Source organism: Drosophila takahashii, chromosome 3L (genome assembly GCF_030179915.1).
Source record: "Drosophila takahashii strain IR98-3 E-12201 chromosome 3L, DtakHiC1v2, whole genome shotgun sequence".
Taxonomy (NCBI): Eukaryota; Metazoa; Arthropoda; class Insecta; order Diptera; family Drosophilidae; genus Drosophila; species Drosophila takahashii.
The window spans coordinates 213,991-239,574 of record NC_091680.1 but is presented as its reverse complement, the minus strand read 5'-3'; the positions used below and the strand labels follow the sequence as shown (position 1 = coordinate 239,574).

At 46.5% G+C, this 25,584-nt stretch overlaps 1 protein-coding gene across 4 annotated transcripts in view; it reads left to right on the top strand.

The window, feature by feature from the left end:
* Positions 1-288: 288 nt before the first annotated feature.
* Positions 289-25,584, top strand: part of RhoGEF3 (Rho guanine nucleotide exchange factor 3) — a 34,098-nt gene continuing 8,802 nt past the window's right edge. The window contains exons 1-10 of one of the 4 annotated variants that reach the window (XM_017140483.3): positions 701-1,039; positions 1,547-1,712; positions 1,779-4,497; positions 4,557-5,176; positions 5,582-6,177; positions 11,163-13,057; positions 13,440-13,962; positions 14,239-15,195; positions 15,692-16,060; positions 16,307-16,390. In XM_017140483.3, coding sequence (XP_016995972.3) covers positions 1,581-1,712; positions 1,779-4,497; positions 4,557-5,176; positions 5,582-6,177; positions 11,163-13,057; positions 13,440-13,962; positions 14,239-15,195; positions 15,692-16,060; positions 16,307-16,390 — 7,895 coding nt within the window. In that variant the 5' untranslated portion in view covers positions 701-1,039; positions 1,547-1,580. Of the gene's footprint in view, positions 1,040-1,546; positions 1,713-1,778; positions 4,498-4,541; positions 5,177-5,581; positions 6,178-11,162; positions 13,058-13,439; positions 13,963-14,238; positions 15,649-15,691; positions 16,061-16,306; positions 16,391-17,667; positions 18,540-25,584 lie in introns of those variants that run through there. The other 3 variants (XM_070214754.1, XM_070214753.1, XM_070214755.1) reach the window with 3 other exon arrangements.

Sequence of the window (25,584 nt, the reverse complement as noted above, 5' to 3'; positions counted from 1 at the left end):
CACGACGAGGACGACCACTCAAGCTCATACCGTACCGTACAACCTCACAACATGTTGCTGTCATGTGACGGTGTGTGTGAACACGTGCTAGAATAAAGTGAATCGGGTACTTCTTGAAGGTAACTCCTACACACACTCCATATAGGAGTAGGACTGTTTCCACAATCAACAATTACGCACTTCACACCACTAGGTGAGTCATGCGCAGTATCGTTAGGGGAAGCGTGAAGCATTTAGTCGCCACAAACAAAACATTGCCTAATGTTTTTAAATGGTAACCGCCAACTATAGCTTTGAGTCAATATGAAAACTTGATCCTTTCGTTTCAAAATACCTCATGTAAGATTTCATAAGGATATTACCGTGCGTGGCCTCAGCAAGTAAAAATCTTTAAAGGAACATGTTGAGGAACAGACCGAGTGCTCATAGTCCAATGCAATTGTGGCGGTGAAAGTATACTGCGGATATGCGTGGAAACGTCAAAATCAGGCTAATCAGGGCGCAGGCGTCGGGCTTGTTTGACAGGTTGCCTGGTTCTCTCTCCCTCGGATTCGGCATCCTCCAAAGGGAGGCTCAGCATCCTTGTGAGCCGTTTGTTGGAGCAATCCTGGCGTGGGGGAACGGCAACTGAAAGGAAAGCAACATTCTCATTCACGAGCACGAGCTGCTGGAATCGCGAGCGCAGACAATTCAGTTGGGTTTTCACGTAACGGACGGAACGTTTGAATATCGCGTGCCGTCGTCTCAGTTGTACGGATGTAGTGCCACTGCATACAATAGGGCCCTTGGAAGATACTACAAAACGCATGACTGTGTGTGTATACAAGGATAAATCGTTGCGATTGTGTATAAGTAACAAAATATTGCGAATGTACCAGATAAACCATTTAATGAATACTTCCGCGAGTGATTGCCCAAAGGATTTCCATTACTTTCTGACTCGCATAATGTAGATATGCCAACGCCAATCGAAACTTTACTCGCAAAAAGTGTTTCAATATTTCCGCGATCCTGTATTTTTGCCACAACTTTTGAGCAGGTGCGTATGCAGGTTTTAACTAGTGAAATCCAAACAACCCCACCCAACCCGCACAGAATTTTCCTTTTGCGTACCAAAGTACTTCTGCATGTATGCATATGTTTGCCTCAAAACCTATGTCGAATTAGCCGAGAGGAAGATTTAGATTTAATGCATTGACTACGCATCCTTCACAGCCACACCCTAAAATGGGAGTGCTTTCGCTGACAGCGTAAAGTAACTTAATAATAACAGCACATTATTTTGTGCAATAACTGGATAACCGGAACATTTTCAGGGCTTCGCCCACTAAGCCAAACGAAAATAATAAAGTTGTTGAGTCCGAAGGTATTCATAGACTGCGAAAACGAATCTGAAATTAAGAAAAATACTATCTAATCCAAAAAATTTGTCTGCATTCTAAGCTTCCTGAAGCCCCTATCCCTGTATCGGGGAACGGAGCTGTGAAAAAATATTAGCTTTATCAACAACTGCACGTTTCATCTAAAGTTAACTTCTCAATCGCAGCCAATTTCGTAGTTTTGTGCGAAGCCTTTAAACGATGACCACTGAAACCTATTCGGACTTGACATATGAGCGAGGGAAGGTGTCTAAGCGGTCATTGCGGCCAAAGCTACTGAAACTGACGGATGTGACGATACCGCACCGCAGTCGGAAAAAGAACAAAGTTAAGGTGAATAATTTAAATCTGTTCAAAATCAGCAGCAAATAAAACTGATTTTCACTTTGTTGTTTTCAGACAAAAGACCGCTCAGCTACATCAGTTCGCGAAAGGATCTACGATGATCCTGCCTACACCGAGGATATAAGTCACTTGGCGAATCCCATGCGTCGCAGTAGCATTTCTGGAAAACCCTTATTAGAGCACAAGGCGAGAGGCGATTCAGGCGGACAGCCGTCGTCCAGCAGCCTGGTTTCAAAGAACCAGCTGACCAAGGAGCTGCATCAGTACGCGTCGGGAAAGCAGGGCAAGATCAAGGCACAGCACACTACCGCTGCAGCTTCCGGGACCTCTGCCATCAGCTTAAATTACGAATGTGACTCGAGCAGCACCGACAATGAGCCGCTGGATCCAATCAAAGGCGGCATGACTCGCCGGGTGCGCAGCCTAGAGCGCAGTCTGGCCGCCACGGCATCAGATAGAGTGGAGAAGAAGGGCACGCAGAAGCGCAGCTCGAAGCAGAAGCGGAACCTCAGCCTGGACAACAGTCGCCATCTGCCCCCAGGTCATCCGCATCCGCAAAGGGAAGCGGGAGCTGCGGGTAAGCACGGCCACGATGCTGATATCCGAGGTCGCAAGGAACGCAATCGGAAGAAATATAGCGAGGGCGCCCAAGAAGTTGCCCCCACGGAAGTAAGTGAGCTGGATGACGGGTACTCCGCCCGCAGCTCAGCTCAGGACTCCGCCGTCACAGTACCTGCAGATTCGGCCTCCGAGGCGGCAAAGGTTGCTATTGGCAAACGGTTTCTGCGCGGCGAAATCGGAATTAAAAGCTTTAATTACTATCTGCTCAAGGAGGGCTTGAAGAGCTCAAAAAAACTGGTGGACAAACAGCGAAACACGACTGGTGGTGGAGAGTCGCCGCTCAAGGCCGAGAAACGGCATTCCCGCAGCGAAGAGAACATCTACGAGGAGATTTTCTTCAAGGAAACAGCCAGCACGGTGAACTCGTTGGCCACAGGCGCAGCTACCGGGGTTGCAATGTCCGTCGCCTCGGCAATAACAGACAAAGAGTCGCACAGCCATCACCCACAGCAAGGTGGGGTTAAGCCGCACGGAATGAGCTCAACCAGTGACGGAAACGGAAGTGCCACTGACGCCTTTGCGGACTGCGAGATCTGTATGGAGCAGTGCAGCAAAGACAACTGCGAGTACTGCTTGGCGCACCTCGGACCAGGTGAAAAGCCGAAGGCGGCACAGTCACAGCAAGAACAGTACATAAGCCAAGGTCACCAGAAGAAGATCGCTATGGAATCGCGGACAGCGTCTAATGGTGGGCCCGGCGTCAGCTTGCCGGCCGCCCATATATTGGAGTTCCAGTCGTACAACCCCAATAATCCCGGCGTGTATAAAATTGAGACGACCCCGGTGGCTATAACAGGCGACTATAACCCGATACTCCAGTTCCAGCAGTCGTCAGCCACTACGTCCACCTCGGCTACTACCACACCAAGTGAGCACCAACAGCTGCAGCAACCGATTTACGGTGGCTACTACCTCCCGCATCCGCATCCGCACCAGCGGCCGTATCAGCCGCCCATTGTTGGCAATCCTCTGCCAAGTCACTATGCCGTGGGAGGCAGTCTGCTGGCCGTCCAGGTTGCCGGAGCGGCGCACGGGAACGCCACACCTCCTCGACGACCCCAGCACTACATCGTGGGCTACCAGAATGGAGGAGGGTCGGTGGCAGGAGCGAATTCTTTACAGCGGCTAAACACGAAGTCCTCTTCCTCCAGCGACTCGCTGCCCTATCACAAGTACAATACCATGGCACGACTGGAGGCAAACGTGTTCGCAGAGCCGGCTACTGGAGACCTTTACTACGCCGTCAGTGGGACGCAGCCCTTGCATCCGCTGATGTATGCGGCCAACCGACCCATTGGGGGATCCCAGATACTAGTGGATCCCTACGACCCCCAGATATACAAGAGCGACTCGAAGGCCTCTATTCTCAGCGAGTTCTCCCTTCGCAGCAGCGATAACTCGCAGCGCTACGCTCGACATCCCCATCGCCGTCATGGCGGGCGCGTCAGTGATTCTAGTCTCTTCTCGGTGTACTCGAACTCCGGCCAGAGGCGGTACTTTGGGAGCTCGGAGAGCAGGTTTGGATTCGATTGCAGGCGCTGCAGCCTAGATGGGGTTATCGGAATGGGATCTGCGGCTGGAGTGCCCCCTACGGCGCCCGACAAGTGCAGCTACTCCGACAACTGCCGGTATGAGTGTCGAAACTGCGATTGTTCGTCAAACTACTTTAGCTCAGACTTTGACGATGTGTACGGGTCCATAGCTCGAGGTGGAAGCAGCGGCATTCCGCGAAAGACCGCAGCAGGAACACTGCCCTCAAGTGCGCAAGATGAGCCCACAGAGCCTCGCCTGGAAACAGCACCACCACCAATGGAGCATCAGCAATACGCACCTCCGCTAGATTTGAAACAGAATAAATACGCCCAGGACTTTTTCAAACATGTTAACGACGTCAAACGTAGTATTTACCAGTCGGAAATGCAAAGAAACAACAGCTTGGAATCTACGAGGAGGGGTCCACGACCTAGCAGCAGCATAAACAGCAATTCCAAGACGAGTCCTAAACGGGCCGCTTCCCAGGAACCCAGACAAGAGCCCGTAGTCACCACCCTTCCATTGAGCAGGGGGCGGCCGGCAGCAGGAGTGAAGCCCACGCCGGCACCCAGAACCAGTCTGCAGGCGCAGACACCATTACCAGAGAGTTCCGTACCAAGTGAGTAAAACATTCAAGTCACAACTTCTTTAAAATAATAACAGACGTATTTCTTTTAGGAGATCCCACGCCGAGCAAGCGCAAAAGTCAACCAACTGGCCGAAGAGAGTATCCTTCGTTGGACCGACTTGTAGCGTCTTCTACGGGCACTATTCCCAAAAGAAACAACAGGTCCACGGTGGAGACGGCCCCACAAAGCCCTAAGCTGACGCAAAAGGCTAGATGCTCAGAGGCCCCTCGTGCTGAGCAAAATGTCAAGGAGGAAGAACAGTTCCCTCAACCTGTGACCAAACGCCACCATCGTACCAGCGGATCAAAGGCACATCAGAACATACCCGGTCCCAGTCTACGTCGGAAAGACATTCCGGCCCCTCCTCCGCCTTCTCCAGCTACTTACTCCGACCTACAGGAGCTGAAGGCCAATATGGAGGGTCTTCGAGACGATACTAAATCGCGAAGCCTGGAAGGCGAAACAAACCATTTAACGACAGCAGAAAAGTCGAATCAAACTGGAAAGAAGGGGTTAAGTGGTCAACCTGATAAAATTCCGGAGCCCCCAACTTGTCCGCCAGATGCAAGTGCAGCTGAGACAGATGACAACGACGTATTTTATGATGCGCGCAGCGAGGATTCTGGAGGTGGTATCCTGCCCTCGGAGGCCAGTGATATTTCAAAAAAGGTGAGTGTGTTCCTTGCGTTGTCACTTTTGTTGGTTAAAAAGGGCAGTCAATTCCTTTGGCAATAGATTTAATGCCTATGCTAAGTTAGGAGACTCAAAGATTACTTCCGATATACTGAAATACTTTTTCCTTATAACAAGCACGTGGTTTTTAGCTTCAACACGTGGTTTTGAGATATTTCAAGTTTGTGCTTCTGCCCAGTACGTATGGGGAAAAAAAGTAAGAAAAGTAAAATAAAATTTAAAGAAAAAAAGAGCAACAGTTAATAATGAAACTGTCCGTATTATTGTCCAGCTAGTCAAGTCGAGTAGGGTCGTCATAATTGAATTAGGTCCATTGAAGACGAAAATGCATTGAGAGCCAATGAAGATGAATAAGATTTTAATTAAATGATATTTTTACAGAGTCCGTCCCACATGACATCCACGCGGGCACTGGGGGACATGATTGCTAACGAGAATCGCAAGGCCGCAATTGACACCGAAGTAGCGCATTCGACCGAGGATGTTGATTCCCCGGCCCCAGCCGCACCAGCCGCCCCTCCGCCAGAGAAGCTGGAGGCATCCACCATCGCGGGCAGACCGGAAGGGAATGCCATCAATAATGGCAGCGAAAAAGCTGAGGCCCCCATTTGGGGGGTCGAGAGCCCGGCAGAAGCGGAGAGCCAACTGGACTCGGTCACACTCGGTCACTCCCCTGCCCCTCCCCGTCCCCGCCCTCGCCAACTGTCGCCCGAGTCCTCCGCCGTGGACACTGTGGAGGCAAACGGCGAAAGGCCAAGCAAAACAAAACACGACAAGAAGGCTCCAGCAGACGCCGTTGCCCCCAGGCAACATGTTGGTCCGACATGTTCGGAGGGGCAACGCACCGGCGCAGTGGCTCGCGAAGTCTCAACAACCACCAACGCTGGCAACTCGAGCGCCAGCAACAGCGTAGTCGAGCTGGAGCTCAGTTGCAAGACGGGCAACACGGACAGCGCAACGCCAGCGGTAGCGCACAGGTACGCGATGAGGGCTCAGTGCCCCAGCCTATAATGATTAGCTTAAAGTGGCAGTAACTTGAACTTTTTTGTGACAAGAGGTGGAAACTGAAGTGTAAATAGTGCACGGCGAACACTTGTTGTTTGCAGGTGCTGCCAGGACGGCTGGTTCCCTTGTCCAGTGTGCATATGTCATGTCCCCTGTGATCCCCAAATCAAAGTGGCCTCGGCCAGCAAACGTTAAACATTCAGTGAACTCAAATCTTAAATTGCCATTAACTAATGGTTCGATTTCAAAGTGCGTTAATTAGACTAGTGAAGCTATTTGCATTCCGCGAGAGGGCCTTCGTGTGCGCAGCTCCTGAGAGTGCTGCTTTGCGCCACATTTGGTATTACCTTGTGTTAGCCTCCCCCTTGAAACTTTATTTTTAATGCGGCTGGGCATCAGAGGTAAAAGGGGAAGCAGTGCCAGCTGCTCCCACAATTGCAATTTCAACCGGATAAGCATTTTGCGACCCTTCGATTGCCCAGTGACTAGATCCAATTCGTGCGGAAGTGCAGTAAAGTTCGAGCCCACAATCGCGACATTTGTGTATTTCTTGGCGTGCCAGCCAAATAATTATCTAAGAGGCCTTAAACTGTGGAAGGTGCCATAAAGTTCATCCAAGGACTGAATTTACGGTTTTAAGAACAAGAACTGGCTGGCGGCCTCATTAAAGATCTCCTTCCGTATGGATGGTTAACTGCCCCTCCACTCTTGATGTGATTAATCGACGAGCGTGACTCAAGGCACCAAGGCCTTAAGATAATGTGAACTGTCACCAGCTGGTGTAATTCAAACATTTTAACTGGCAAAAGGACAATACGCGGATGCAGAACCTTGTTTCAGTGATGGACGATAGAATATTAATAATACCTGCAGGCGATGCAAATTAGTGCACACCTTGCGCATTAACACCTGTTTGTAAATATCCGGGGCACGGTGAATAGATATTAATCAACATAAGAGCACCACTGTACTGAAGTACCGATTGTAATGTAATCATCTATATCATATTTCTCACAATCTGATCATTTGATTAATTACTGCGTACGGGCATACATTACATTTATTAGATTGGTTTAATATGCCGTCCTGTGGTAACAATGCCCCCAATCTCTCACTTCTATAAAAATTCGGCAATCAATAATTTTCGCAAAAAGCATTGCCTGGCCCTCGCCAGTGCTCACGGAAAGCCCTAAATACGAGACCGGCCTACATAAATCAATTTTGTCCTTTGTTTCCTTTTGCTGTGTTGGTATTCAATCATTCACACATATACTTATTTGTACACACCCGCACAACCGCAATTTTCTGAATTGTTTGTAGCTGGAAAACGGAGAAAATAATAATTTCATGTCATCCTGACGTTGCAGCCTCTTGTGTGAGCTACAATACATTTGTTAAGTACACAACGTATTTTTCACGTGCTATTTTGTCGGATAAATACTTTATATACCGAGTCAGCACCCCATGACTCGTTTCCAGCCCAGGTTGTAGGTAAAGTTTCAATCAAACGGGTGAATTTAAAGCGCTGCTAATTGAAAACAAGTTCAACTTGCAATGCAGTGCAAGAAAGGCGAGGGAAGCCAACCAGGGCCAACGACAAATCAGAAACCGCCGCTCTCGTCTCGTACTGCTACATTTTGGGCCAGCATTTTGCGAAATTGGGGACGACCTTCAAAACCCTCCACCGAAAATAAAAAAGTTTGTTGGCATTTTGCAATTGAACTGCTGCAAATTGCATGCAGCCTACCCATTCGATAATTATGAGGCTGATCATTACGAACAAGGGGCTCGCAAATATGGTATAGAAAATGTGAAACTCGTTTCCTACGGCCGCAACTTCATTTGGTCATTGGCTTTAGTCAATGCCGCTGCAGCTTAGCCAACGTTACCACATCGTGAAGCGTCGAAGAAGCTGCTTCTGAGCTAGTAAAATGGCTAGTTGGCTCTGGACGCAGTCGAAAGTGCAAGTTGACTAACAGGTATGCGAGATAATGCAATCGATTTGCTAGTACCCGTCCTCGGCCTCGTCCTGCTCTGCACTGCTGAAGACAAGTGCAGCCTAACATGATTGAAAACCAGTTTTATGATGCATGCCGCAGATGCAAGCTCACTGTTTTGTGTTTTATTTACGATATCCAAACCGGCAATCATTGCCGCTCAATAGACAGCGAGTTTTGTTGAAGAAATGCGCAAACATTTTTTAGTGGAAACTTTCGGTCTCTTCGAGAATTAAAAAAATGCAAAGACAAAGGCATTGGTATTAGTATAGGGGAATTGGAAAGCTTTCTTCAAATCATGATTCATTTGATAAGAAAGTATGGAAAATTCTTTGTTCACTCTGGTGGATTGTTAGTCGTAATTGCTTTCGTTCACTTAACTTTCACTGATCAAGTCCATTGCCGCTCTTATGATTTAGCTTAAATCACTAAGGTAAAAGTGTACAACTGACTTAGAGAATAGAATTCAATGCTAACCTAAAATTGGTCTGCAATAAATGGCATTTGAGCATAGGTCAAAAAATTACGATAATTTATAAAAAGTCTGATTAGTTTGGATCACGATATAATGAAAGCGTGGTCGTTAAACTAATTGGAAATTAAAGACACACTCGCAGACATGCCTCTATGAATATTAAATGGCAAAATTATGAGTGTAGCATGGAGAAATGGGAGCCTAAAAGCAAGCAGAAATAAAAACTCGTCCCGGAACATGTGTTTGTGTGTGTGTGCGGAGATGTAATTAGCGGTACATTGCGGGCACTCAGATTGAGTGCTCCCACTTCCTGTTTACTCGAATGCATGCAATGTCCTTTTACTTTACATATTGGCAATTTCATAAAAAGCTGTATGAAATATTTTAAGGTGAAGAGGTTTTCTTAAAAATGCTTTATAATAAAACATTCATTCAAGGTTTTTTTCCTGTACATTCTGATGGATTGAATTTTGTAATGGAATAAATAATGGAGCAAATTGATTAAGGTATAGAAAAAAAGTTCGTGGGCTGTCATATGTATTGCCCACGCACTGAAAGACTTCAGAACATTACCTAATAAGGGACAGCCAGGTACTTTTGAGTACTCAACCTAGTTCATACCTACATATTTTATAGATATACATGTAAAATGTTTTCTTTTCTCAGATATTTAACATACATAGTTTAAAAGTAATATACACAAAAATGTCTTTATTATGAAGGGCTTCATGCAGACACAATACATTTCATTAAAAGAAGGTTGTTGGTCAAGCAAAAGACGTGGGTCTTTAAATCCAATATAGGCGGACATTAGATGGTATCTAACCAAATATTTGATTGCTAGACTAACCAGAAGAACTCAATGCTTAGCGACTCTCTCGATTCGCATTCGACGAATACCAGCGGCTCCAAATTTGAACTAGGCGCTATAACGCCTACACAACCAAGAAAACTTGACAGCCTGAGGCAACGAACCGAAGTTTTAAATGGTTGTTGGTTGTTGGCTGGTGACCGTTTTGGAATGACAAGTTTTTAAGTGATTATATTCGTATGCCAAAATTGGAGCGTTGGGGCTGAACCGATTTCTTTGGATTTGCCTTCTGAGCCTCTCGAGTTGTGCGCATCTTCGCCTTAGTGTATTCCGGCCTATGTGGCATCTAAGCCACTTAAAAATTCTAACACAGCATCAAAGATGCGTTGTCATCGCCAGCCAACCATAAAAGAGGAAGTGAAATGCCGGCGAAAGCTGTCAGAGCTTGAGGGATACACTTATTGGCACAAGTCTCATATACAAAGTCCCTTCCGGAAATGCCCGTTCAAAGCCGTTTCTTGGAAAAAGCCTGTGTCCGCATCCCGTTTTATTAGTGTCTCGTGTGACGTGTAGGGATGCAGGCTGTCGCTCGCTGTCCTAATCAGGGAACTGTCACTGACACTTTCTCATATGTTGGATAGACTAGTCACCCTAATTTGAAGTCAAGCTGTGCAGCTTATCGTCATTGGGTGACACCCACCATGCACCTTGCAATCGCAGCACACGTCTTATGCCCAGCGGGAACATTCCTCTGGAAAATAACATATTTTCAAGAGGTTTCTCCATACAAGCGGAAGGGACAAAACCTCATTCACCCCTTACATTTCTTCCGTCTCTGGTTTCAAAATACACGGGGGTGACACAAAAAGTAAGGGGGGAATGAGGTTTCTATGTGGTTTTCCTTGGGAATTTACATTTTCCCTACACCGTCGCCTGCTGAAAGAAACAGGATTTCCAACACTTTCTGCTAAAAGGAACAGGATTTTCAGCACACAAAGAACCACCTTCTTACTTTCCCGGTGGGTGAATGTGCCATAAATTTGTATTTACATATGTGCGTGTTCTCCGCGTCTGATTTTCCAACTGGTTTAGCAACATTTTCTCCCACTTACTGTTCAGTTCAGGGTCAAGTAAGATACATCTAGACAGCTTTTCAGTAGATCTGGACCATCGCGAACGCCTTAGAGCTGGGTTACCAAAATTCTGGCTTTGGCTAGTTTCATTTTTGCCACTGCCTGTGCACGCAGCTCTTAGAAAGTGTCAGTACTTGGGTTAATTTCCACCAGCCTCGCCCTGCAAAACGCTTCGTTGTCAGCCACCAGCAGTGGCAGCAACAAGGCAAAGCACTTACAGCCGGTGAAAGAGCCCAGACTGCAGTGCCAGCGTTTACTGCTGCATCGGTAGCGTTGCAGATGTCAACGAGTTCAGGCGAGTGCTGAACCATGTTCCCGGACATTGAACCGTTGTTCGAACAGCGCACTCGGCCTGGCTCGTTTGTCCTAGCCATTAGGCCCGGCGGGCAGAATGCACTGAGCAGGGCATTACCGCTCGATCGGATAAGGGTTCTAAGTCAGTCCACTCGCAACACTTGGTTACCTATTGCTACGGAACAGTTTGTGGCGAATAATGATGGTATGTGAAACTGATAAACCTCTACGCGCACCTTTCTTACAGTAATCAGACACCCAATGTACCTGCTTGTGCGACAGCCAAGGAGAATCCAACGCACTCAAGAGCACTGACACGCCAGGACTACGCCTGCCTCGATTCCAGCGAGGCTCAATCGGACGATAGTCACCTGACACGCGATTCCATTACCCGAGAGTCCCAGAACGACGAGCTCTCCTCCTCGACCCTTGAGAAACTAGACGTTAGCACTCTACCGCTGCCCGCTCTTCCCAAGCGTCGCCGCACTCGCTCCCGCACTAGTCCCTTGAAGCATCGACAGCAGCAACAGCAGCAGCGTCATGAAGCCATCGAGGATGGCAGCGCGGTTGATGAATCGACCGGAGCAGCAGCCCAACAACCTCTTAAGCCCCGACAGCGAGCGGTCACTCCAGAGTCACAAAAGCCAGAAATAAGCGCGCCAAAAAGCAACGCAGCCGCCCAGCAGCAGAAGCGACAACATCCACACCCGCAAGAGCAGCAGACACACCTCTCCGCCTTCCAGCAGTACGTCGCCAAGCGACGCGAGAGTCTCGAGGCATCCAACCGTTGCTTCAACGAGAAGCTGGAGGCGCGCAGAATGCACTTCCACATAGGTGGCAGCGGCGCCAATGGAAACGCTGCCGCCACCCATTTGACGGCTGGCTCCAACGGAGTGCCCACGTATCTTTTCGGCGAACATTTCCACGGTGTGTCCGGACCTGGCCGAAAGTCCGTATCGCCCGCCACCAACAAGGAGGAAATATTTTTGAACAAGTCCGGCTGGGTGCAGGTCAACACAAAACGTGGGAGCAGCAACGATGACGCCACTGGGGGCTACCGCCGCCTCGGCTATGGCCAACAGAACGGTGGATCCGTCTTCCCGGACAATGGTCGCGGTCGAACTGCGGATAGGCCGATTCCTCCGGACCATGGACGTCGCTCAGACCTGGCCCGGCAGTCGTTCATCCAGCAGCACCAGCAGCAGCAGTCCAATATAAGCATGACCGAGCCCAAGTTCATCGGCTCCAAGGTGGAAGAGCTAATTCAGAGAAATGAAGCGCGGCTAAGCGGCTTCTCCTCACGGGACCCTGCCCTCCGTCCGGGCTACCGGATCATCGATCCTCAACTGGCGAACATCCTTAACGAAAGGCCAGGCTTCTTGCCGGTAAGGAGCCCCAACGATCTGGACTCTCCCATCACTCCGATTCTCTCGCCGCCACCCGCTTTCCAGGACAACAGCCGAAGTGCTCGGCACCTGGAGCGCCGCAAGCCAGTCCGCCAGCAGGGTCCTCTGCCGTTGCCTGTGCCGTTCCAGCCGCAGGCCCAGTTGGGCACTCAGCATCACACTAGCGCACCCGCCAAGGGCATGGTGTTCTCTCGCAGTTTCGAGTACGACAACCGCCGTCCCACGCCCACCGACAACTATGTAGAGACCTTTTCCCGAAGCTTTGACGGAAACTTGTCAGAACGTCCGCTGAACCTGGCCGTTTTGGTGGGCCAGCGGGAAAGGTCGCCCAACTTCAGCACCCTGACCGGCAACTCTCCCAACTATTTGACGAAACGGGAAAGCGGCGGTGGAAGCAGCGGGTCCCTTCGCAGCCGTGACAACTCACCCAAATTTCTGCATCCGCAGACGACAACGGCCTACTTGAATGCTGCTGTCAAGGAGGCGCCTCCCGTCTACAGTGTGGGCACCGGCAGCCAAGCCAAGTACTCACCGCGCTCCCGTCACGAACGGACTGCTGAGCGGTCCAAGAGCCATGCCCTCGGACGTTCCCGCAAGTCCCAGTTCAGCCGCGTGGGCAGCGCAGGACCCCTGGCGACACAGCCCAACACTCAAAACATGGGAGTGTCGCGTTTTAGAAGCTTTGATACGTCCAAGAGTCAGCGCCTCAATTCCTGCGACAGTGGTGCGAGATCAGGTCAGTAGAAACATTTTAATCACAGATAACTAACTTTTGTCTGCCAAAGTTGGAAAGTAATAATTACTTAAGGGAAAATATCCCATGAGAAAGGTCACCTGGTCCATGTCCTTCCGCCTCAGTGACCCCGCTATTAAGCCCGCCTTGCCTTCGGCAATAAAGTGTCTCTATCCTGTCCATATAGGCGGCTCCACTTATTTTTAGTGGTTCAGGCATTCGGACTAATGTCTGATGATTAGGCGAATCGCACGGTCACATCACCCACAGGGTTGTTAAATGTGAAATAAATGTGACACAACTTCTCATAAGATTCTGTTGTCACTCGTCATCTGAGGCCAGAAGTCCCAAGTGGTTCCCAGTCTAATTACAATTTATTTGACAGATCTTTCAAATGATGAGCTGGACAACGAAGATGGCGGCCTGAGCGAGTTTCTCTCTGCCGGCAGCCACAAGTTCCCCAAAGTCGGACCGACCAGCGTCAGCATCTCACCATTCAAGGTACAGCGTCAACGCTCCCTTACACCAGATCGGAACGATTCCCACAGCTCGTCCAGCAGTCTGCGGAAGCAGAGATCGCTGACCCCCGAGTCCAGGTCCCTGACTCCTGAGGAGCGACGCAAGAAGGGGTCCCAGCTTTCCCTAAGCGGCTCTCGTCAGAATTCCAATTCCAGGAGCAACACTTTGGAGGCTCGCCAGCGTCACGAGGATAAAACGCCTCCCAACATATCGCGAAGCTCCTCAAGCTCTAGCTACAGTGGCGGCGAATCCCATGAGCCAAAGGCCCCCAATGCAGCCAACTCGACCGTAACAGCATCGGTTGCCGTTCCCGGAAGTGGCTCCACTAGCCATCGACGTGCAATGGCCGTTAAGCAGGCGGAGCAGGAACACCGGATCCGACGTTCGAGGTGGGTAAATACAACTGTTAAGCATTTATACCAGACCTACTGGGCATGTTTCCAAACATTTAGACATTCAGCGAATATAAAGTGTAAAAAACATAACTATAATCTGATTTGAATATGCCTATTAACCAATGAAGAAAGGTAACCTTGGCATCCAAAGAAGATAAATAGAAGATAATAAATATAACCTTTTATAATATTGCACATAGTTCATAACACTTTCAAACTATTTCCCTTCCACTATACCAAATGTGCCTTCAACCAACACTTTTCTTACAGATCGTTGCAACTAACCGAACGCTCTCCGAATCGGACCCACAAATCGATCGTTAATGTTGGTGCTGTGACCGCCCAGCAGCAGGCGGCCGGAGCTACCTACCAGCAGGCCCGCTTGACAAGTGGAGCCGTCTTCCCTCCCACTATCCGAGCCTCTCCAGCAGGAGCCAAGATCCATGTCAATCCGTCTGCGCCACCCACCAACTCGGTGAGAGGTCGACAAACCGAGGCGGACAAGGCGCGCTCCTTCGACTTTGACTACAACAACTACAATCGCAGCGGAGGGGCGAAGGTATCCACACGGACCGCTCACACAAGTGGCAGCGGAGGAGACAGCGGAAGCAATCAGAATCTGCGCGTGGAGCGGGAGTCCCGCTCCTTCGACGAAGACTTTCGCGAAGCTGTGCTTAACAACAACAACGGCAGCAACGGAAGCGTAAGCGGTTTGCGTTTCCTTCAGCCTGCCACCGATTCAGGACACGCGTCCATGGCCTCCACATCTTCGTCCCGTCTACGCAAGTCCAATTCCCCCGTTAACTCATCTGGAATGGAAGCGTCACGATCGCCACAGTCATCGGGATCCTCGTCTAACAATCTCCACCAGCCGACAAGACAATCGGGTAGCCCTCAGAGCTACGGGACGCGTCTGTGCGACCACGAGCTAACCTACGAAATGCTGCGAAAGTCGCCGATCATGAACTTTCGCCGCGGAGAAAGCGGTGACTACGAACTGCCAGTAATGTTGCGGAATCGGGAGACCATCAACTCGGGGGGCAACAGCGAGCTCAACTTTATGAGCAACGAGACGCGAATCTACGAGCACCCGACCACTGTCCTGAAGCCGCAGCGCTCCCTCCGCCAAAGCCCGGGGTCACGGGACGACCTTAACCTTGAGGTTGCTGTCGGAGTGGGTGGCGACTACATTTACCGGCAGCCGGCCACCCAGCCGCGTAGCAGCAGGTACTAAACATCCATAGCGTCGACGCATTCATCATCCTAGGCGAGAAAGCCTGCTAACTGTATAATAACATACTCCTCGAAATTAACCCGAAACTAAGCAAAAGCCGAAGACCACAACTTGAACCAAATTTAATACCGCCTAAGGCACTAACACGACCAGAGAAGCACCCGTGCGCATGTGTTTAAGAGACTGCTTATGCATACTAACTAATCTATGTACTAACCGAATTTATGAACTGTGCGGTGGTAGAAGCCTTACTCCCTACATTATTTCTCACGGCTGGCGACATCCGTACAAAAGCACACGTACTAACATAACTCAAAACTAAAACGAATAGAGGCATATTAGATATGCGATGTAAGCGGTCCCACCACAAGTTTCCTAGATCGGAGATTAAAAGCATTGAGCTCCTCTCATCGAGGAAGAGTTCTGGGCGAACTACAAAATAAATCTTTTGTGCGTGGGTTTATGTATGTATCTCGTGTTATTTTATAGTAGAAACCCAGAGTACCCAACAACGGCAACCACCAAAAGCTGCAGCAAGACTCTGGATACCTGCGACTATTGGCCGCGCTGTGCTGGCTGTCAGGAGAAGAGTGCTCCTGAAGAAATCAAGAAGAGCCAGTCCGTGTCCAGCGTATCTATTATTGAGCAGGAGCGTTTGCAGCCCCAGCCCCACGTCACCTCAGTGACCGTTAACGAAGACACCGCAGTCCTCGGCCCAAAGCAGCCAGGGGTAGAAAAATCCAATCCGTCGTGGACCTTTTTGTGTAGCGGTATTGCCAGCATTTGCCAGCCCATCGAGCAGTTGGACGGCGAGGAGAATGCGTCCCCAGTGGCGGCAGAGGAGGATATTGTGCTCAGGTGAGTTCTTTTCGCCCTGCAACTCCTAAAGTGACAGATTGGAACCCAGTACCACTGCCCCTGCTAATGGCCTCAACTGGTCAAGCCATTAGCGATTGACAAGCTCTGGCAGGCAGGCTCAGAACAGGGATTCCAAGTACCATTAGACTTGACAGATAACAATGAAAATGAGTGGCGACAGCGGAATGAGATTGGATACTGTCAATAATGGATAATAGTCATCAATATGATATTTTCCCTTTTCAGGAAGGGCGCGGACGACAAGTGCCGCCGGATGGGACGCAGTCGGTCTCTGTCAAGTCTGATGCTTCGGCGACCTCAACTTGCCGGGTGAGACTCTTCTTTTCTTGTAATTTATTTTTGGATATTTCAATTAGCGCATAGGACGCTTGGTAAACTCAGAGGCATCGCAGTACTGTCACTGCTCATTAACCTTAAATAGATCGATGTTCAATTATCCTCCCCACGTCAACAGCTTACGAGCGGTGCTCAGGTGACCAGCTGCCAGGCGGGTGGCAGGCTATTAAATTCTCAATTGTGTTTTTATCGGCCAAACTCCGAGCAGTAGCGCGAATGTCCTAGTGAAAATGCCTAGTGAAAAGGACCAACAAAAGTCTCCGCTTCCTCTTTATTGTCAAACAAATAAACAGCCGGCTGTGCCCCAGCCCCAGCCCCTCATGTCGTGCCGCTGAGTTCAGCGACCTACTGCTCGACTATGCTATAGACACAGATTTGAGCATCGTTCTTGGTCGGCCCTCCCATATCCATCTGCCCCAGCCCACGACCCCACCACTCTCGGCCTGCGTCCTTTTACTTGGTCCATAAATAAGCAATGATTCTGTCTGTGAGGAAGCGTGCGTTCGTGCCGCCGGCATACAGCAATAGCTAAATAAAAGCGGCGAGCAGTATTGACAGAGATTGCTTTTGTCACGGAATTTCTGCAAATTAGTCTCTAGTCCAACTGTCCAGCTAAAATTATACTAAGGCAGTGGATTTACTTAGAAGCGATATGCTTAAAATTATGCGTAGGTACTTGAGAATGAGGTCTGCTCCCAGAATTGTTGCATACTTTTAAAAATTTCAATTTTAAATACAACAAAATTAAAGACTACCCCAGGTCTTATATTTTCTTAGATTTTTACTTCAACTTTAATTAAAAGCCTAGTAGTCACATCAATCGAAAAGGGTTAAACAAAGAAAGAAAAATTAACCAAATTTGGTATGGGGATTTTCATTTGGTAGGCTTTTCGATGTACGACTTAAAGGGCAATTTATTAATTTCGACTTGTAAAATTGTTGGATATTGTTGGGCAGCTCGATTACAAGTTTAGATTTTTAAACTTGATTCGCTCACGCTAAACTCCGAATAGTATTTATACGTCTATAATTTACAGTTTTTATTTATATATTAAGAATCCTAATTAGGGCTTTCGCTAACGTATATTTTTTAAAGCCACAATGTTGGTTACGTGCCGACTTTTACGTTTGCCTACGTTGGCTTACGTTACTGACTCTTACGTTCGGGACACTACGTTTTGACTGCTCTTACGTTTGCCTACGTCTTCCCTTACGGCTGCCCAAAAGTTGCGCATACGCAATGGTCACACTGAAGCACGAACAAAAAAAAACAATAAACGGGCAGACGCGAATCGAAAAAATACACTTTTGACTTTCAACGGTGCGCGCTTCTTTCCGCCCCGCAAACCGAACTCCGCTGCTTGGCTCAATTTTATAAGTCCACCTCCAAGCTGTGCAAACTAGGTAGTTTGGCGTAGATCTCGGTACCCAGTGTCAATTAAACACACGAAATCCATGCAGTTGTGAGAAACGGCGCCTTGCCGGTCAGCGAACAGACGTGGGCGTCCGCGTGTGTATCTGTGTGTATCCGAGCATTCTCAGGAACGCTTGGGCAGAAGCCAAAATGTGTGCCAACGCATAGGGAACGGAACAACGCAAATAGCGCATCTAAATAAGAACCATAAGCGAAAATCAATAACACCAAGCCAAAGCGAGCAAAGTTTATTACGCAAAACGGCGAGAACACATGAGCGAAAATGTCTACAACGACAATAAGTTTGCCCCGGGCTGCGCAGGCAGAGGGCGCTGCAGTGTTTCAGGACTGCGACGAGGCAGCCGAAGCCACCGAGGACTTCGCCGAGGACGCCAAGGGTACCAGGCCAGCTGGCGCAGATAGTGGGCGGGCCTCGGCCACCGAGTTCGAGGAGACCGCCGTCGTGTCGGTGGAGCTGAGGGATCGGGAAAGGGAACGCAACCCAACCACTCCCCAGCACCCCCACGGCACTGAGGATGTTTACGCCAGCCGCGGCTCCCACACCACCTGGTACTTGCCCGTCGAGGACTCGCCCTCTCCGCCCACACAAGTCTCTTCGAAGGAATGCAATGCGTTCAGTCCGACCACTGCTGGCGGTGTCCAGGAGGGGGACGCGGGTGCCGATTCGTCAACAAGCACAAGTGGCGAGTAAGTTGGTTCCTCATAGATACACGGGCCGTACCATCGTAACATGGCAGGATGTTTGTACCGAAACATTCCTACAGAAGTTTAATGTTTTTCCAGGCGCACAATTTCGAATTTATTAGAACTGATAGGGTTAGTTTCTCTACACCAAATAACTAAGGGGAAAAATAATTTGTAGGCTGTTTTTCTTGTATTCCTTTAATGCACAATTATTTCATCATAAGTTGACGTTTTGGTCAATATTCATTTTCTTATCTGCACAACTAACTACATAACGATTACTAATTCACTTTCAGTCATTTAAAAAAACAAATGATTCATTTTCTGTTTTAAAAAAATATTAATAAAATACATTGCTTTAAAAATATTTTTTTAAAAACCAAAATGACTCTTTCATGTGCCAGAAATGTAGATGTGTTTTTTAAGTAAATGCAAATATTTCGAATGAAAACGAAAATCATCAGAATTGATACATTTTCTATTACTCCCTCTCTTGTCTCAGAATGTTCTCTAATTTTGCGGCCCACTGACCAATTATTTTTTTCAATTCCTGCTTTTTGACCGAGAGTCTATTGACTTTCCATTCGCCTCCACCAGGGTGGTTAATGTTTACCGAGTTAATCAGCCGTACGTAATCTGCGCTCGACCTGTTGAGGTCGATGGAGACACGGACCGTTTAAGGATTTCCCTCACGTGCATCCCTGTATTTACTTAGAGTCGTCTGCCCAGGCTGGTTTATTTTATTTTGTTTGTGTGTGACAAACCGGCGACTCGACTAGCTCATTCCGGATAGATGTTTCAGCAATCTCTGCCAGGCTTCTATTTTTAGTAACGTATGCAAAAAGTCACTATCTCTTGTGTTTTTCTGGCATTTTTGGCTTTGGTGGTTTGCTTAATCAAGAGATTGCTGAAACGGAAATAAACGCCTGGCTCATGTTTGTTCTTACATATATGTGTAACCGCTTCCAAGTAAGAAATCAAGCGTTGTGACGACTCCTTCTGCACATAAGATGTGAGTCGCTCCGTTACGCCATGAACTGAACAAAAAACTGGCCGTCAGCGCAGGCTTCGCCGCCAGATTCCTCTCCGAACGACATTCCAATTGGATTTTGGAGTGCCGCCGCTCCATTTATGGACGACGGGTATCAACAGGGAAATCCTTCGTTGTGATATAATAAGTGCCCATTTTGGTATTATTTGAACTTATGATAGGTTAAAGAAAAACTTAAATATGACTGTAAAGCGAATACTAACTTCGAAGATTAAACTACTCAAATCGAATTGAAGACTTAAAAATATAAAACAAAATCCCACAAAAATAAGCGTACTACAAACAGGTTCTCGCGAGAAATAAATACAGCCTAATCAGGGGCAAGGGTCCGCGAAATGATTATTCACACATATGCCTTGCAAACAATGATGACTACAATGAATTTTCGCTAGTGACCGTTGAATCCGACGGCCTATCAACTACAGAGGGAACACTCAATTTTTTGAAGGAACGTGACGAGCCTTCTGCCCGCCTTGTCATACTTTCGAGATAAACACCCCTTCATTGGATTAGGTCATATGACCTAAATAGAGAAATTCTGAATTCCTATAACATTTTGCCTGGGACTAGCAATTGCTTAAAGACACGAAATGACATTCCACGTTTTATTTTCAAAAAGTCCCAGTCTTTGAGTAATTGTACTAGCAAGCGTACAATCATATCGCAAAAATAAGGCTAAATATCAGTACCCAGGTTGCCCCGTGTGATTAAATGTGTTTCATCTGATATCATTGTCGAGTGCATATTCATTTGTATCAAATAATTACTCGTTGCCCAACTCTTTTCCCAAACATGTTGCGTAAATTTATGTTTGCAAAGGAGCGATAGCACTGGCACTCCCTAGTTGGTAGCTAATATTAACACATATTACCACTCATTTTCACGGAGCTCAGCCAAGTTTCACAATTGAGTGAAATGTTCAGCGCTCGTAAAATATATTGACAGCGCCGTGGCTCGCAGTGGAAAGTCGTATTTTGGGCACGAAAGCATTTGGATAAAATAATGTTTAATTATGTTACATATAAGATTCCCGTAGCAGTGGAGGCCTGGGGAAAGTTATAGAGCTGAGGCAGCCACCACATCTGCTGACCATGCGTTGCTTTGATGCTGGGTGCGCTGGATTTTCATTCCGATTCATTTCAGTGGCTGTGGCAGCCTGAAAATCAAAACAACAAAGTTATGCAGCCAAGTTCTCCTTGGGTAAATAAAACATTAAGGCTAAAAATGCATTGCAACGAACGTTGCCACAGTGCCACGCCCTTCCCAGCCCTACTCCTAGCCTCGACAGGGCGGACCGCGGAGCTCCTCCCCCTGGCAGTTGGGAACTTGTTACTGGAGAAAAGCTGCCCTGACAGCTGACGGGGAATCTTGGCGTTGGTTAGAAGTCAGATGCTCCACAAGCAGATCTTGCAGTGGCGCATGGTAAATGCTCCTTGACATTTTCAGGCCAAAGATGCATTTACATTGCGATGGCGTAAACACTTGGGCAGGGCCGAAAACTAAAATCGGCTAATGGGATAATAATTAATATTATTCACGGCTCGAGGGGGAGGGTTGGATGGTCATTAGGCACATCTCTTAAGTTAATTAGTTACCTTCGCGGCCGTCATTAATCAGCCACATCGGTGGATTCCTGCTTTTCATTATATTTCCCTATCTCAAGAATTGTCCCTCCACACCCACATAACCACGCTTTTCCAAATTTTAGCACTTTTGTTAGCGGATTTTCTAAAGGTTGACGTTTCCTCAGCTCGCAGAGAGCAATATGACAGCTTCTGCTCTGCTCTTGGGCGGTAATTACCTGTTTTGTTCGGCTAAATGAAATTTGGTAGAGCGAAACCTTATCCCTGCCTGCGGAAATTAACAGAACTGAAAACATTGTCAAACAGTTTTAGCTGTGAAGCCACTGCCGAAATAGAACATTATCAGATGACTTCATTTTTAATGCTGTTGAGTAAGTCATCCATAGCCTTTAAGACCAGGTGCTTTTGTGCTCACAGCCCTGTTTGTGTAGTACCTTCCCAGTTGGACAGAAGCCATTAAATAATTAAAGTAAATTGTCTATCATTAGCAACTCTTGCTGTTAGGCTAGACTTCTCTAGTTTGTCTTTGAAAGTGCAGTCCACAGCATGAGGTGTACTCCGTTCGATCTAAGTTTTACGACCACCAATAATAAAATCGGAAATGTTTTCAAGTTCACATTAGTAGACAAGAAACTTACCGTTGCTAGGGTACAAAAAACTATGTTCAAAGAAAATACTTTCGCTTTTGCACTTTTCTTTGGTACTTTCGAGCCGGTTTAAAGCAACGTGAAGCAATGTTTGAGTTATTGCCACATCACCCATCCATTCAGAAAATCTTTTCAAAGTTGACCTTAGCTCGTCAAGATACAAAAATAACAAAAAAGTATCTCTAATGCAGTAATGGACAGAAAAGAACCTGTGTATTGTATTCGACGCAGTGGCAAAACTTTGCTTTCTCACTTGGGAAACCTTAGTAATCAGTCAAAATTGGTAGCGAAGAGTACGTACATCAGTGCCTAAACCAAAACCAGATCTGTTCCTATTTCAAGCCAGTCTGAGCTGTCTGCCATTAATAAACAAACAAGTTGCCCATCTGCTGAGGCTGCCCCATCCTCATCCAATGTGCATCTGCCATCACTTATTGTTTCTCGGCTGCGCTGCTATTTATGAAACGTTCATTTCCATCAGAAACACACTCTTTTTTTCGGGCGTGGGTCTTGTGGTTAAAATACAATTACAAATGTGTACCTTGTTGCGTTTGCGTTGATGATTTTCATTCTATTCTTTTCTACTTTGTCTGTGGCGGTGTTGATACTTGAATATTTTAGGACTAGTTGCCTGCACACGTTCTCAGATGTACAAACATAAGCAGGTGAATGATCTTTCAGTTTAGCTAGTCGTACTGCCGCCGACTTATTTTTTTATACTCAAACTAAGTACTTTTCGTAATATAATCTAAGCTTATTTAACGGCGTTGAATTTCAACTATGCGGAGATAAGCAAGTTGAGCTTTGAAATTCCCATTTCTTGATTTTAATACCCTTGGAGAGGGTATGGAAATTTACAACAGATGCTTGTACCGCTGAGAAGAAAAGACGACTAGCCAAGTTAAAATCCGATTGCTTCCGCCAAACTGGACTCTGCCTTTTACAGACCAACTTTGAAATCCCCATAGTCCCAAGCACAAATAGCCCTAATACAAATTCGTTTTAATTGTAAGGGTATACACATTTCGACTTGAAACAGGTTACTTCCTATCTTGCCTTTATTTAAAACGAAAAATTCTCTCCGCCGACTTTAACACTATCTGTGTATGTTTAATCAGACACCATTGCCATCCTATAATCTCCTTATCAGTGAACCGTTCTTTGGATTTTTTCATCATGAGTTTTCTGGTTGAATAGAACACTTGCGAATGTCATCAGTAAGCGAATTAATTTTTTATTTTACTTTATTTAGTCTAAACGGAGAACTATTTAATGACATACTAACGCATTCCGCTTGGAAGTTTAGTTTCTCCTTCATTTGCTTTTATTTTTACGTAAAACGCAGCATAATCGCAATGGAATCCCATATTTGTTTGTAATGCGGTAAAAAGCCCACAAAGTTAATCATATATGTATTCAAATCGTATATGTTTGTATGTACTCAAATCACAGTAAATCCCAGCCTCAAAAAGCGGAAACTACAACCAATCTGGGTGCATTGAATATCGATCTGTTATGTCATTAACCACAAATATAAAAATATTATTTACTTTTCAGCCTAACATTTCATAATTCTTGAAAAACATGCTGTATTTAGTAATCCTGTAATGTTGTAACACAGTCTTTAAAGCCTGCAAATTCTTAGTAAGTCAACCTAGAAATTCGAAGACTTTGTCGTGCGAAAGATAGAAAGTCGCGACTTCTAGGCCAAACACCCTCTGTTCATCGGCAAACAGTGCATGTCGGACTTGGGAATCGCATGTGCACCTAGGTTCTCAAGCACATGCGTGCTTTCGCAGTGTTTATATTACAGTACTTCCTCTACCACTGACACCCCGTCTTAACGACTATCTTTTCCGTCTCGTCGATTCGTTTTATTTTAATTATACATTCAAAATTTGTAACAAAAACCCAATTCAAAGTCATGATCATCGTCGGCTAGAATTTATACTTTTTCGAGCTGGGGCTTTCTTAAAGATTCATTAAAAATTGTATGCACAGAATTTGTGCGCTGTTTTTATTTTTATTTCTCTTATTCATAATGACAAGGATAGAAAACTCAAACTCTAAATATTTTAAAGCTGTCCATTTTAGAGATTAAATGTTGGGTGACGAATTGCTCTGGCGGAGACATTCAGATCTGATTCACTTTTAGGAATGAGAGGCACTTGCAGGAATGATACAGCAGCTGTGCCTCCTTCACTCCGATTCATTATTTCTGAATAATTTCACTACGCGGGGCCGCTGCCCCTTTACTTCCATTTCTGTCGGCCCGTTTTCAATTGAAGCGGCATCCAAGTTTCCTCCCACTGCAAGTTGTATGTTATAAATATGCACACGCAGATTACCTTCCTACTCGCATCCGTAATGCAGTTCATTCGTGCGTTCGAAAACTCCGCATTTCTGTGTGGATGAGGCGGCTTCCATATGCTCACACTGATTCTCTGTCTTAGTGACATTTTTTTTGTGAATACAATTTGCATGAATACCTAGTCAATGCTCAATTTACTCATTTTATGAGATCTGTATATTTCATCCATTCATGGAAATACTTCGGATGCCAAGAGTAATATCGCTCACCGTCCATCTATTTAAGAATTTAATCCCAGCAAGAAACCTGTATTACATTCTTTGATATCAAGTCAGAAAGAACATCTCACTGCTGGCTGGATAAGAAAACAATGGTCTTTTTACGAGGGTTCGTATGAATTCGTTTTCATTTTCCCGTTGCGCAGCGATTTCTTGAGAAGACTGCCTCTCCTTTTTATTGTCACTTGTCAAGCAACTGTTTGGCGGCATGTTTATAGTACTGTTAGCCAAACAATTCTTGTTAGCCCAATAATTACAGGAGACCACGACGTGTGAGTTCTGTCTTATGAATTGCGTAGATTGTTCTATGATGCGATTCCCTCATAAGGAAATACGAGAGGTTTTTTTGTTGTTGATTACTTAGTAAAGAATGCGCGTTGTAACACATTGGAATGCATCCGATTTTAAATTAATTAGATGTATATTGGATGCGGGTACACTCAACAAACGGTTCTCTAAAAAGTGCAAGTGATAAGACATTGTTCTACCGCCCAGCTTGCTATTATTGCGAATACTATTCTGCGACTATTCTGCACAGGTAGTGCCCATAAATGACCCCAACTCTTCGCTTGCAACGTACCTGCCTGCCTGTGCACAACATTCGCTTGTCCGACTCGCAGAAACCGGTTTAAATTTGAGTTGCAGTTCCAGTGCTGCATCTGCCGGTGCCTTACACCTTGCATTTTGACCAGCTACACACTTAAAGCTCCCATTCAATATGCCAGTTCCTCGCTGAACTATTTAATGGCCGTTCAGCAACCTTGAGATACATTGAAAAAAAACCGGGAACATGCAAATTTTCCCATTGGGAACATGTTTGAGTTGGCCTTCAAATTTTATAAGTATCTTTACATTGAATTTTTTAATCTCATCACCTGCTTCCTAATCAAAAAACAGAAGACCCTAAACCCGCGGAGTTACAGAACTTCCTGTTTCTTTTCCCCTCAATCGTAGTTCCTTTTAAGAGGCGCCTGTTGTATTTCCGGTCCCATATCAGCTTTCAATATACAAACACGCATGAGCAGTGGTGGTGGAAAATCTCAGACGGCTTGAAGAAAATACTCAATCTCAGCTTATTGTTTTTGGTTCAACGAAACATTGATTTAATTTTTAGTCTTGGCAAAATGATATTTCAAAGTTTTGTATGTGGGCATAAGGAAGACTACTTGTCAGAACAA